Source organism: Cryptomeria japonica, chromosome 11 (genome assembly GCF_030272615.1).
Source record: "Cryptomeria japonica chromosome 11, Sugi_1.0, whole genome shotgun sequence".
Classification (NCBI taxonomy): Eukaryota; Viridiplantae; Streptophyta; class Pinopsida; order Cupressales; family Cupressaceae; genus Cryptomeria; species Cryptomeria japonica.
The window spans coordinates 19,017,216-19,032,219 of record NC_081415.1 but is presented as its reverse complement, the minus strand read 5'-3'; the positions used below and the strand labels follow the sequence as shown (position 1 = coordinate 19,032,219).

At 30.5% G+C, this 15,004-nt stretch overlaps 1 protein-coding gene across 1 annotated transcript; it reads left to right on the top strand.

Annotated features, from left to right (window-relative positions):
• Positions 1–3,752: 3,752 nt before the first annotated feature.
• Positions 3,753–14,844, top strand: LOC131049534 (aquaporin NIP1-1). Its single transcript, XM_059214326.1, has 9 exons — positions 3,753–3,962; positions 4,146–4,367; positions 5,004–5,201; positions 5,296–5,357; positions 5,893–5,971; positions 13,080–13,301; positions 13,925–14,122; positions 14,217–14,278; positions 14,691–14,844. The coding sequence occupies exons 1-9, from the start codon at positions 3,753–3,755 to the stop codon at positions 14,842–14,844; spliced, it is 1,407 nt and encodes a 468-aa protein (XP_059070309.1).
• The last annotated feature ends 160 nt before the right edge of the window (positions 14,845–15,004 follow it).

Genomic DNA, 15,004 nt, shown 5'->3' with positions numbered 1-15,004 from the left:
TCATGCTAGTAGGTTTTACATTAGATTTTGTAGCCCATAAGTCTATATTGACAGACATATCTTCCATTTTAAGCTTCCACAACTCAAAATTATCACCATTAAACATTTCCATCTTGATCCTTCTCGGCGTGCTTTCATTATTTTATTTGCAGCAAGGTCACAAAAAATACTTTTGCAAAAAATCCAACTAAAATAAAGATCAGTACAAAAAATCCTTCAACCCAATAACAAAATTAAGGCTAGTTAGGATTTGATACCAACTAAAAGGAAACTAAGTGCATGAAAGAAGCTTCCTACATCAATCTAAGGAGGGGAGATATTACAATTTTTTTTAAAAACCTATAATTATTACAGATCTAGATGCACATTTGAAGTCACTTGAACAAATATTCAAAACAAAATAAACTGACAACATAATGTATACATGGGAAAATCCTTTCAAGAGAAAATCCTCAAACTCTAGAGCACAACCCAATGTATTAATATTAAATAAGAGTTTGCAATACAATTGCATAGCTATGCTCTTTCAAGAGACTTCAAAGGTGAACTAGATTTTGGAGTAATTCCAAAACCATAATAGAAGCTATGGATGAATCATAATACAACTCCAAATTACAACTCTCCAATACATAGGATTTTACAATGCATAAATTAGATGTTTATGAAATGGTATGCCCAAGAATGCCACATTTCGTCATCCTCTCCACTACATGCATGAAAGATTGAAGATGAACATACAAGGTGCCTATCTTATCCCGCATACGCAAAATCAAACTTTCTAATTGTAAACAACATATGCAAGGCACATGAATGCAAACTCAAACTTTGCATGAAATATTTGTAGATGCACAACTCCACCTATTTTTTGAAATTTCTAAAATTGACTCCTCTTTAATAGTTCCAAATGAGTTAATTAACAATTTTGACTTTAGTCAACTCATCCAAGGTGGGATGCATATGTGCTAAAAACAGGAACCATATCATCCATCCCACTTAACATGTAAGATGACAACTCAAAGTGCCACTCCCACAAATGACATCGTCGGATACACATGAAACTAATTACATAGGAAAATTAATAACATAAAATCAACATTAATAATAAAATAATCAATACTAGTAAATCAAAGGTTGAGACACCTTATTCATAACAAATTCTAAAAACCAAATTTTTTCTCATGAAGGTATAAAAGAAAACATGGATAAAAGGATAATAAAAATCACATAGGATTTAACAAAATAAAAACAATATTAATTGGATCCTCCATAATGAAGTGAATATTAATAAGGCCAATTAACACTATTTATGTAACATGCAGGCCTCTATCAATGTTGAGCATGATAACAAATGGTTAACTTGGTGAATGAATTTAAGCTCTAGTTCATATGGTTATATATTTTCTTTTGGTTGTCCCATTTTTATGTAGTATGTACTTGTTGTAGTACTCTTAAATTGTTGTTGTGGTTTATGGTATGCGAATGCCACCAAAATTTTGTATATTCCATATAGTTGTAGCTCAATTGATTGAGCATAGTTAGTGAAAGTGATGGCATTTCCTTGATTATGTCATCTATCAATGTTTAATGACATATAAGGAATGTGATCAAGATCATGCCCAAGACAACTTTAGCGAAATAGATACCCCAAAACCCTTCACTTTTAATCAAAGAGGTACAAACATAGACTCATGTTCTAATATAAAAGAGAAATTTTTGTGATAAATGATATAAAATATTTTTATAAAATAAAATGAAATTATTAATGTGATAACTTACTGAATGAAATTATGTTATTCTACTTGAAAATGTTTCTTATGATACAATGGATGTGCATGTCTACATTTGATCATTAAAATAAAAAGGAAGAAAATCTAGCCAAGGACATTTGTATCGTACAATCATGTTGAAACCATGAATTATTCGTTTCCATTTAAATTATAATACTTGGCTACTCAACATCTAAAATCAATGCAATTGACAAACCCATTGAGATGCTCAAGTCGGCTTATGCCTACTAAGAATTCCTTTTTTTTTTAAGTACTTGTCTTATTCATCCAGTAATAATTGTCACTCACTTGTGTGCTGCCACTGTAATCATAGACATTATGCAATAATTCTAGTTAGTGTGACATATAAGTTAGAATAGTGTTTCCCAATCTAATATAAAATTTGAAGCACATTAGATCTATGGATATAAAAACATTTCTTTGTTTTATATATAATTATTAGTGGAAATTGGAGACATAAAAAAACTACTTTAGAGTTTAAAAAAATGGAGATTTTAAAACCAATATATAACAATGAAAGAGTATATTTAATTGATTTTGATTTTCTCATAGAGATATGAATATGAAAGGATTGTTGTTTGGTGTGTGTTTTATTTCAGTACTGTTTTTTTTCTTTTATTTGTAAGTAAAATGGCAAGAAGAAAGTTTTATTCCATAAAGCAAAAGATAAGTTAAATAGGAGAAAAATTACTATAGCCATATAATAAAGATATAGTGAGAAGTATATATTAGAGTGATCATAAAGATATTATTTAGAGTTAATGAATAAAAAATATAAAATAAGAGAAAAGAATATATTTATACATTAAAAATATTATTATTTGTATATATGATATTATATTAATAGGAATGAATGAGAGTTACTAATTTTTTGAATAAAATTTAAGTGAATGATCTCAATTTATATGAGAGTGTTATTTGTGAATATATACACATGTATACAAACATCTTCTCAAAATAAATACAAAACTAACAAAATATAACATAAATATACAAATTTCATCTAGACAATCAATATTACTAATATTAATGTGTTGCATATTAACTCCAATGCAAAGTAATAATATCTTATATGTTATTTTATATTTTCTTATAACCTCCAAACCAATACTTTTAGCACACAACTTTTCTTAATATTTAATAAAATTATATTTATTTAGAATGAAAATTTATTTTTTAAATATAAAAATAATTTTAAAATAAATAAAATAGTTGTATTATAATACAAAGTCAAGACTCCATGAAGTAAATAAAATAATTTTATAATAAATTAAAAAATAGATACAGTTTTTTAAAATATAAAATAAAAAATATAATTCTAAAATAAAATAAATTAATTCATGAATGAATTATAACTAAATTTCTATATTTTTAATATTACATACAGCTATTTCAAAATATAGCCAAATACAATCTGATTAGACTTATCTATCTTACTAACAAATTTAATTTAAACACTACAAAATATAAAAATCTGTAAGATTTTTAAATAGATATAAATCTTAAAAATTTGGAGAATTTGTTTTTTAAATTGAGTCCATATACTTGGCTTCAGATCAAGCATAATTCTATGATAATTTGTTGTCTGCGTTCCACATGGCGATCTTTGCTTTTACATAATTCAAAAACATCTACTTTTTGTTTGTACTACCATTCTTGGCCTTTCTGTTGTGATTAGAACTATTTAAGAGAAGTACAACATAAAAAAGAAGCTTATAAAAGACAATAGAAGTGACAATTTAGTGAATCAAATCATAGAATTAAGCTTGATCTGAAGCCAAGTATATGGATTCAATTGAAAAAACAAATTCTCCAAATTTTTGAGAATAAACTGAATAGACAAAAAACAATTAGAATACTCAAAAATCAATATCAAACATTAGTTTTAAGTGTCTATAAGAAGGTCAACTGCACTGCATTTCCCTGCTATCATCATCTAAGCCAAAATCCAGAGGAATTTTCACCATGGAAATGCAAAGCCACAAAGTGCCTGGGAATGGATATCCCTCTCAAAATCACAGCAGGGTTCATAGCCTTGATGAACAAGATTATGATTCATCAACTTATGAATGCTCTCACCATGCAAGAAGAAATCGTGACATTGAAGACCCCATGGCTTCAAAAATGGAGCCTATCAGAGTGAACATGTTTCTAGAACCTTCAATATATAAAAAGGTATCATGATCAATTTCTATATATGTCCTGTCACAGAAGTTTTTTGAAATGATCATGCACAAGATTTTTTCGATCAAGTTTTTGGGATTATATTCTATCATTAGAATACACTTCATATTTGTTATCTTTTATGGATGTATGCTTGTTGGATGTTATCTAATGAAGTTGATGCAATCTGTGTAGACTGCAGCAGAGCTTCTGTCAACTTTTATTTTAGTGTTAGCTGGGTGTGGGGGAATAATGGTGGATACAAGGGACAAGGTGCTAACCCATATTGGAGTTGCTGCTGTTTTTGGACTCACAGTTATGGCAATGCTATATGCTGTGGGGCATATCTCTGGGGCTCACATGAATCCTGCTGTTAGTCTTGCCTTCTCAACTGTTGGAAACCTTCCTTACAAGCAGGTAAGTGAAATGGTTGGAACTTCTAGTATCATTGTCCGTTTGGGTGTGGCTTATTTTGACAGACATTTAAATTCGATTTGATTAAACTGATCTTAATTTTAAGAGTCATAACTATGGACTGTCTTGTTACAATAGACAATTATTCTACCATCATTACACTACAACACGGCCAGCCTTAAACCACACACATTAAGCAACATATTAAGCCTAAAGAATGCCAGTCAACTCTGAATATTTAACACTTTTAAGCTTAGAAGTCAAAGCTTGGTGTGTGTGATTTAAGCCGTCTGCACTAGAACCCATTGAGTAACTTTTCATATGATTATGACTGCCTTATGACAATGATCTTCCTATCCTACCATGATCACTGGATAGCCCCTTCAATTTTTTTTTTGCAGGAATGTGTAATTGCTGCACCACAACCAGGCCACATGTTTGCTAGAGTCAGTCATGAGATTCCTTGTTACAGTGAGAGAGGACTCTAGTTAACATTAAAGCATAAGCCTCTTCATAACTTTGCTTGTATTATGTTTGCCCCCCTTAGAAATTGTTAATGTTTTTCAATGAAAAGATAGATATGTTTATGATGCTATGAAATGCTGTACTAATGGTTCATAATGCTTTTGTTAATTTCAGCTACCCATTTATGTAGTAGCTCAGATAGTTGGTGCTACACTGGCTGCAGCTGCACTAAAAGCAACAATTAGAAACGTATCCATTGACGTTACTGTAAATGCTGCTAATGGGAAAGATATTGAATCACTGTTTATTGAATTTATGCTCACCTTCATACTCATGTTTGTTTTGTCTGCAATGGTCACAGATCGTAAAGCAGTAAGTGAAATAATACTACCAACTCTAGTATCAACCCTACTACTTTATGCTTGTCACAAATTTTCACTAATATGGTGATGATTCATTTGTGCAGCCTGGTCATATGATAGGGGTTGCTATGGGTGGAACAGTGGGATTTTGTGCTTTATTTGGAGGGTATGTACCAAAACTAATCCTTCATATGTCAAAGAACATAGCTGAAATCAACTGTGCTTTATCCTCTTTTATTTCCAATATTGTGGATTTACATTCTAAACCTCTTTGGATGAACTGAGGAGATTCTAGAAGTTAGATCCAAGCACGATCCAAGCACATTGATGAGCAAAGATAATGTTGTTGGTATGCTGTTTTTAGATTATATTGCGTGGTCGAGGTTTTTGCATCAACATTTCGGATCATATTTTGTAAATTTTTTATGTCGATTTGATTGCATGATTGGTTTTGCATCAACGTTTTGGATCACACTCTCTGATCTCCTTATGCTCTCTATCATCCTGATAATGGACTACAGAATGTGATCCAAAATGTTGATGAAAAACACTCACACAATCAAATCCAGAAACAACATACAGATAGTCTAATAGTTTGTGAAAATCTACTAACATTAAAAAATAATGCTTTTTAAAAAAAAATTTCTCTTTTGATTTGAAATTTAACTAGCATTAATGAAATAATACTGTTAACCACGCAGGCCACTGTCAGGAGCTTCCATGAACCCAGCAAGATCTTTGGGACCTGCACTGATAGCCGGCATTTATGAAGATCTTTGGGTGTATATTGTTGGACCTATTCTTGGTGCCTTGTGCGGAGCTTGGGCTTATAGGGGCATTAGGATGGACAACTAAAACAGTTTCAGACCACTTTTAATGGTTACTAGGAAGGTCCAGTATGGGGTTAATCCATCCTCGTTTTGTTTATACCTTGGGCTGCTTCCTAACTGCAGCTTCTCTGAGTTACTGCTCTTTCTAAAAGGAAAATGGGTTTAGGATATTATTTGAGTACGAGCTTTTAAAGTTGAACTTCTTCTGCTAGGAGATAATATAAATCTTCATGCTTTATATTTTTTTGAAAATAAGAAATATGGCTTCACTTTGGATGCCAAGCAATCTGTAATGATGTTTATATAAATAATAAGTTTGAAATGTGTATAAAGGAGATTTGGATTCTATATGTTACTTTCTTACGAGAAAGGAAAAGGATGAAGTTAATAGAGGTTAATCAATTAAGTATAGATTAGTTTAAGTTGATTGAATATAGTTGGGGTCAATAATTTGATAAATATAAATGTTATTTTAGTAAATGTAAATGTAACAGTCAGGATATTTGTTTTATAATAAAGAATAATGTCAATGGGGAAGATTTTAGAATCACACTACCACGTGTTCAAAAAATAATGTCTCTCTATCAAGGAAGTGCCTCAAAACTTGTGTTGGATTTATATTATGTCAAGAGACAAGTTTGAAGGTTTACAACAAAATCATGGTCACAAACTAGTCCTCTAGGTTTAGATTCATCCCTATACAAAATGGAGTTTGGTCTTCTACTTGCTTGATGAATAATTGTTTACTTCACTCTTCATGAATGTTTGGGGATGCTGGCATTTAAATATATACCTTAAAGAGCTACCAATTCATCACAAGGAAATAAATTCTGTTATATCAATCTCTAAAAGTGTACAAAGATCAAAGACGATAGGAAAGGGCCCTTAAATATGGATTTCTTGTTCATTTTAGTGCATCATATTCTAAAATTTATTATCAATTACTCCAATTCTCTAGAAAGTGAGGATTTGAATGAGGCTGTGATTTTACTTCATGATTAGAATGAGTGAATTGAATGCATTTAACTACTAGCACGTAGCATCAATTACACCAATTGTACATGTACACAATTGAAATTCAACTCAATCAAGGCAGGTAATGGTGATTTTAATGACTAATTAACATGTTCTAAGTACAAATTGCACTATTTACAACTCCATGGTAGGACCTATTATAATGCAACAACTAAGGTTAGGCTAACTACTGATTGGAAAAGTCATTCTTTTATTTGCAATTAAAATTGCAATGAATTTTATGTATATAATAAGTATGAATTGTGTATAAAAAAGATTTGGATTCTATATATTTTTTATTTATGAGAAAGGAAAAGGATAAACTTAAGATAGGCTAGTTACACATTTAAGCATAAATTAGTTTAATTTGATTAATTATAATTGGGGTTAATAATTTGATAAATGTATTTGTTATCATAGTAAATGCAAATGTAATAGTTAGGATATTTGTTTTATAACAAAGAATAATTTCAGTGGAGAAGATTTTAAAATCAAACTACCATGTGCTCAAAAAATAATGTCTTTCTATCAAGGAAATACCTCAAAACTTGTGTTCGATTTATACTCTTTCAAGAGAAGTTCAAAGTTTTAGGACAAAATCATGGTTACAAGCTAGTCCTCTAGGTTTGGATTCATCCCTACACATAGTGAAGTTTTGGTCTTGTACTTGCTAAATGAATAATTGTTTGCTTCACTCTTCTTGAATGTTCAAGGATGTTGACATTTAAAAATACCTTAAAGGGATATCAATTCATCACAAAGAGATAAATTCTCTTAGATCAATATCTAGAAGTGTACAAAAATCTAAGAAAATAGGAAAGGGCCCTAAAATATAGATTTGTTGCTCTTTTTAGTGCATTGAATCCTAATTTTTATTTCCAATTACTCTTTTAATTCTTTAAAAAGAGAAGATTTTGAATGAGGTTTTGATTCTACTTGATGATTATAATGAATGCATTGAATGCATTTAAATACTAGCATATAACATCAATTACACTAAATACATGTTTAGTTGGCTCTAGACAAGAAGGTGATCAGTCAATTGAAATTGAATTTTAAAATTTTAAAAGAAAGGGGACAATTCCATGACTTTGTATTGCCATCTACACAACCATAGAATTTCCCTAGGATGAGTAGATGGTCATATCTAGGTGGGTAATGGCTTTGGGTAAGTAGATTCATAGGTGAATGTCTAGGAATATGTGTACATGAGGACGAGGTGGGAGCTAATTTAACAAGAATATGTGTTTACATAGAAGGGTAAATGACTAAGAGAATGAGCCCAACTTCACACAAGCCTGCACCATTAGTCAATATGTACATGTATCAAGACAAATTTCTCGAAAAAAGCACAAAACTAAATAGGGAATGCAATTGGCATGTAAATTTCACCATCACAACTTTACCTCACTTTGAGGTGCATTTCAATCCTAAAGTGATCATGCTCTCGAAGTATGTAGCACTCAAAAACATGCATGCAAAGTAAATATTCATACATCAAAGGATATGGAAGGGGTTCCATATAAAGTAATCGGCCTTGCACTGATGTGATTGTGCAAGTATGCCCATTAATTTGCATGCTCTCCATTAGATCATACGAAACAAAGAAAAAATATTCCAAGAGTAGCTTTTGTATCATGAGTGAAGATCAACCCTACACTAGGATCTTAAGATAAGAAATACCTAAACAATAAAGGATGGGATAACTGAGAAAATCCACCCATTCAAAAAGTGAGAATTGCGTGTTTTTCATGGTTTCCATAAAATGACAAAGTGAATGGAGTGCAATTAATGTCCTTCAATGTAGATGCATCTAGTGTGCATGAAAAATTTCTACCAAACCCACCACTGCTTGAAAATTCAATATAAGAATGTTGGTGATAACATATGCTAGCTCCACTTGGTTGCATCCATTGGATGCAAGGATCAAAGGAGAACAAATGTATGCATGAATGCAATTTATATGTAATCATATGAATCGTGTAAAGCAATAATAATGATTACATCATTCGATAAACATGTTTAACATCTAGAATGATAAAGCATAGTAAACACATATTGGTTGAAAATAACATATGGAAAGAAATTTAGCCCCATGGCTAATTAAGAATGGGCACGTGACACTCAATGACTAGGAACACCCATGATAGTACATAAGGGACTATAGTATGAAGCTAGAACAAGGGCATGTGACTAAAATAACGACATTTTATTGAAATTATTGGCTACATCTCCAAGTTAACACAATAGTTAGCATAATGTGTAAAGGTGTTTCAAGAAAATCATAAAAATGATTTAAAAAAAATAAAAAAAATAACAAAATATTCATCCTTGAGGTATTTTAGCATACAAAACTCATTAATGGAAAAAAGTCACTCCATACTATATCTAAATATAACACCTAAATGATTACAATATTATTCACATATCTTACATGCATCTATCGTCTGCATTGTATAGTACTCAACTAACCAAGTCACTAACATTTACCCACATATGTGAAATAAATACTTTATTCTAATTAACTAGGCGGTGACTTACACAGTGTATGCATCCACTATTTTATTTATTACTACCATCTTTATTTAATACCGTCTAATACACCAAAATACCATATCCCCACTATTTTATTTATTACTACCATCTTTATTTAATACCATCTAATACACCAAAATACCATATCCTTATGTGAATTTTATGTCCTCCCCATTAGCACATTTTGTGCTAAATACATGAGAAGAAATATCAAATATTCAACTACATAACATGTTATAGAATATGAGCTTTGTAATAAAATAACTCATTTACATTATATAATAAAATACGTTTAGCCAAAACGTTTGAAGATCAAATTAAGGTTTGTTGATGCATATTCTTCTTTTGATTCTTTCTTTAATTGAATATATTCATTTGCAAAAACTTGAATTTGTAGAAGCTTTCATATTATTTCATTTTGATGTACAAAATAATTTTATACATTACACAAAATGAATTCTTTGAAAAGTATTCTAATACATTATTTTTATCTACTTGAAAGAAAAAATAAATGAAACTATCCTTGAAAATATTTGTTTCTTCTCGAACTACCTCCTTTGATTCTATAAACTAAAAAATCATTATAAAATGAAAATTATTATTAATTTTTAATAAGTCACCTTTCTTTCCACAAATTTGAAAAAATGAAATCAAAATATAGATATTGTTTTTTCACTTACAATAAAATTGAATTTCCTTGCATGAGATTTATGAATATTAAAGGATTGTTTGGTAGTTGGTGTTTTATTTAATATGTTTTGTCCTTTATTTTAAGTAGGCAATTTAGTATGTTTGTCCTTTAATTAAAGGAGAAATTTATCTCATCTTATAAGACAAATCCCTAGTAAAGTCCAAGCACATAAAACAAATAAGCACTCATAAGTAAGACATTGAATACATAACAAATGTACTTTAGAGTTCAATAAGCATAAGATTTTAAAATGATTTATATAAATATTTAATTGATTTTAATCTCTCATAAATATAAAGAATGAAGGGTTTGTCGTTAGGTGTGTGTTTTATTTTAGTACTCTTGTCTGTTTTGTTTAATTTTAAGTAAAATGGCTGCAATATTCTTTGTTACATAAAATAGAGAATTAAGCAAAATGGCATCAAAACATTATGGTACATACAAAAATGTCCTTTAGAGTGAGAAAACAATATATTTGAATCAGATATTTATCAATTAAAAATACTAGCATCTATTTAACTTACATTAGTAAGTATGAATGAATAATTTATATAGATATATAAAGTAATATATAATATTAATTGTTTATTAATGGTGAAATTAATATATTTATGTTGCTTTTTATTGTTTTGTATTTATTTTAGCGAAATATTTTGATGTAATAATATATAGATAAATATTATATTTTTGTGTTTCATTTGATTTGTGGATTGATCTTTATTCATATTTATTTATCTTTATTTATATTTACCTTAATATATTCACATTTATTCTTATTATAACACATTCATTCTCATTTTCACAAAATCACTGTCTATCCTAAGATTACCATTTTAGTTGCATGACTCATTTTTGTGTGATATGGGATTGATCTAGTTCAATCTCATGGTACATGATAATAATCCAAATTTTAAATTATTCTTGTTTGAAATTCATATTCCCCTCCCCTTCTATTAGCCATTATGAAAGACTACATGTTTTCTTGATATGTGGCTATGTTAAATTTATATTTAAAGATGTTCAACATATACTTATTTTCATAATGAAGAACAAAAAGAATATTTAACTAAATAAAGGAGATCGAGGAGAACCAAGATAACTGTCTTGTGCTTGATGTCGTTATACTTTCTCTTGGTCCCTAAGTAATTGTTAACTCTACCTAGGTCCCTCATGAGTCCATGTGAAACCCATTGAAAACCTTAACAATTTCTTTCCTACTTTGTTGAGGTTTAGTTTTTCATAGCCTTTTTTTAGTATGACCTTAGTGTATTCACAATTTCTTTTTTTCTTTTGTTAGAGTTGAAAATTTGTTAACTTCGAGGGATATTCCCTCTGAATCCCTATTTTGGTTGAGTTCCTTTGTCTCCCCTTGTTTCTTTGGCCCTTTTAGACTATATTATTGATTTAATAGGGCATGTTATTCATTTTGAAGAAGAATATTTTTCACTAATCATCTTCAAAAGAGGTTTATATTGAGGTTGACCTATATAAATGATTCATTGAGCCTACAAAAATTTAAATAGAATCCGAAAGTCTCACCAAAGAGTGATGCATTTTAACTTGCAACCAAACACTTAGTGTCAATGCCAATATTTAAAGAATAAAATTTTAAACTATACTCTATCTAATCGATCCCCCAATCTTGAACCCAAACAACTTGCTAGGATTTCTTCTAGAAATAGAGGATAGATGAAAACTGATAAATAGTCAGATTTCTTTTCTAATTTAAGATTTTTTTTTTTTTTTTGTTATAAAGTCAAAACTCCAAATTTTTTAAATATAAAGTCAATAAAATAATTCTATAATAAATTAAAAAAAGACAATATTTTTAAATATATAATAAATAATATAATTCTAAAATAAAATAAATTAATTCTTCATTCAATTAAAATTATTCTCTATATTTTTTTTAATATTACATACATCTATTTCAAAATATAGACTGATTATACTTACTAACAAATTTAATAAAAACACTTCAAAATATAAATATCTGTAATACTTTTAAATAGACATAATTGAATATCTATCCTAGAATTTGTTTTCTGCATTCCACATGGCGATCTCATACGCCAAATTTCCTTTCCTTTTCCATAATTCAAAAACATCTACTTTTTGGTTGTACTACTGTTCTTGACCTTTCGGTTGTGATCAGAACAATTTAAGAGAAGTACAACATTAAAAAAGAGCTTATACTTGATCTGAAGCCATGCATATGGATTCAATTTAAAAAAACAAATTCTCCTAATTTTTAAGAATAAACTGAATAGAGAAAAACAATTAGAATACTCAAACATCAATATCAACATGAGCCTAACATCCTATAAGAAGGTCAACTGCAATGTTTTCTTTGCTGTGAGAGGCTCCACTGCACTGCATTTCTCTGCAATCATCATCTAAGACAAAATCCAGAGGAATTTTCACCATGGAAATGCAAAGACACAACGTGTCTGGGAATGAATTTCCCTCTAATAGTCACAGGAGGGTTCATAGCCTTGATGAACAAGATTATGATCCATCAACTTATGAAGCCTCTCACCATGTAAGAAGAAATCGTGACATTGAAGACCCCATGCCTTCAAAAATGGAGTCTACCAGAGTGAACATGTTTCTAGAACCATTAATCTATAAAAAGGTATCATGATCAAAACCTATATATATACTGTCACAGAAGTTTTTTGAAATAATCATGTAAAATAATTTTTAAATCATGTTTTTGGGGTCATAACCTATCATTAGAATACAATTCAAATTTATTATGTCTATGGATATATGCTTGTTGGATTGTTAACTGATGAAGTTGATGCAATCCGTGTAGACTGCAGCAGAGCTTCTGTCAACTTTTATTTTAGTATTAGCAGGGTGTGGAGGAATAATGGTGAATGAAAGGGACAAGGTGTTAACTCATATTGGAGTTGCTGCTGTTTTTGGACTCACAGTTATGGCAATGCTATATGCTGTGGGACATATTTCTGGGGCTCACATGAATCCTGCTGTTAGTCTTGCCTTCACAACTGTTGGAAACCTTCCTTACAGGCAGGTAATTAAAATGGTTGGAATATCCAGTATCATTGTCCGTCTGGGTGTGGTTTATTTTCAAATAAAAATTACGATACACACATCTAATTTGATTAAACTGATCTTTAAATTTCTGAGTCATAACTATAGACTGCCTTGTTAGATTTTACTACCATTACACAACCCATTGAGTAATTTTTCATATGGTTATGGCTGCCTTTGTTACAGTGATCTATCGATCATATGGATGACTTAAATCACACACACTAAGCTTTGACTTCTAGATTTAAAAGTGTTAAACAGTCAAAATTGACTAACATATTCTAGACTTTATATGTTTCTTAGTGCTTAATGCGTGGTTTAAGACTGGCCATGATCCTACCATGATCACAGTACAGCCCCTTCAATAAATTTGGAGGAGCCATGCATATTTGGTATACCACAACCTGGCCACATGTTGTAGAGTCAGCCATGAGATTCCTTGTTACAGTGAGTTGCCATTAAAGCATAAGCCTCTTCTTACCTTTGCATGTATCATGTTTTTAACCCTCAGAAATTGTTTATTCTTTTCATTGAAAAGATAGATATGTTTGTGATGCTATGAAATACTGTACTAATGGTTCACAATCATTGTGATAATTTCAGCTACCCATTTATGTAGCGGCTCAGATAGTTGGTGCTACACTGGCTGCAGCTGCACTAAAAGCAACAATTAGAAACGTATCCATTGACGTTACTGTAAATGATGCTAATGGGAAAGATATTGAATCACTGTTTTTTGAATTCATGCTCACCTTCATACTCATGTTTGTTTTGTCTGCAATGGTCACCGATCCTAAAGCAGTAAGTGAAAGAATATTACCAATTCTTGTATCAACCCTACTACTTTATGCTTATCACAAATTTTCACTAATATAGTCATGATTCATTTGTGCAGCCTGGTCATATGATAGGGGTTGCTATGGGTGGAACAGTGGGGTTTTGTGCTTTATTTGGAGGGTATGTGCCAAAACCTTTAGATTTCATAGAGCATATCTGAAATTAATTGTGTTTTATCCTCTTTTATTTCCAATATTGTGGGTTTACATTCAAAACCTCTCCGGATGAACTGAGGAGATCCAGAGTGGTCTAGAAGCTAGATTCAAGAATGATGAAGAAAGATAATGCTGTCTGTATGTTGCTTCTAGATGTTATTGCATGATTGGTTTTTGTATCAATTTTTCAGATGACATTTCATGATTTTCGTATATTCTCTATCATTCTGAATGATAGATTACAGAATGTGATTCGAAATGTTGATTATACAAATAGTCTCATTAACTATAAATTTAATAACATTAAAAAAAATAATTATATTTTTTATTTTTTTTCTCTTTTGATTTTTGATTTGAAAATAATGTTAACCACGCAGGCCACTGTCAGGAGCTTCCATGAACCCAGCAAGATCTTTGGGACCTGCACTGATAGCCGGCATTTATGAAGATCTTTGGGTGTATATTGCTGGACCTATTCTTGGTGCCTTGTGCGGAGCTTGGGCTTACAGGGGCATTAGGATGGACAATTAAAATTGTTTCATACCACTTTTAAGGGTTACTAGGAAGGTCCAGTATGGGTCTAATCCATCCTTCTCCATGAAGCCTCGTTTTGTTTGTAACTTGGGCTGTTTCCTAACTGCAGCTTCTCAGAGTTACTGTTCTTTCCAAATGGAAAATTAGCTTAGGATAT

Bases quoted from the DNA above. Each gene is read 5' to 3' on its own strand.
- LOC131049534 (XM_059214326.1), top strand. From the start codon at position 3,753: ATGGAAATGCAAAGCCACAAAGTGCCTGGGAATGGATATCCCTCTCAA. The intron at 4,368-5,003 runs GTAAGTGAAATG...TGTTAATTTCAG, and splicing joins GAAACCTTCCTTACAAGCAG to CTACCCATTTATGTAGTAGC. The intron at 5,358-5,892 runs GTATGTACCAAA...TTAACCACGCAG, and splicing joins TTTTGTGCTTTATTTGGAGG to GCCACTGTCAGGAGCTTCCA.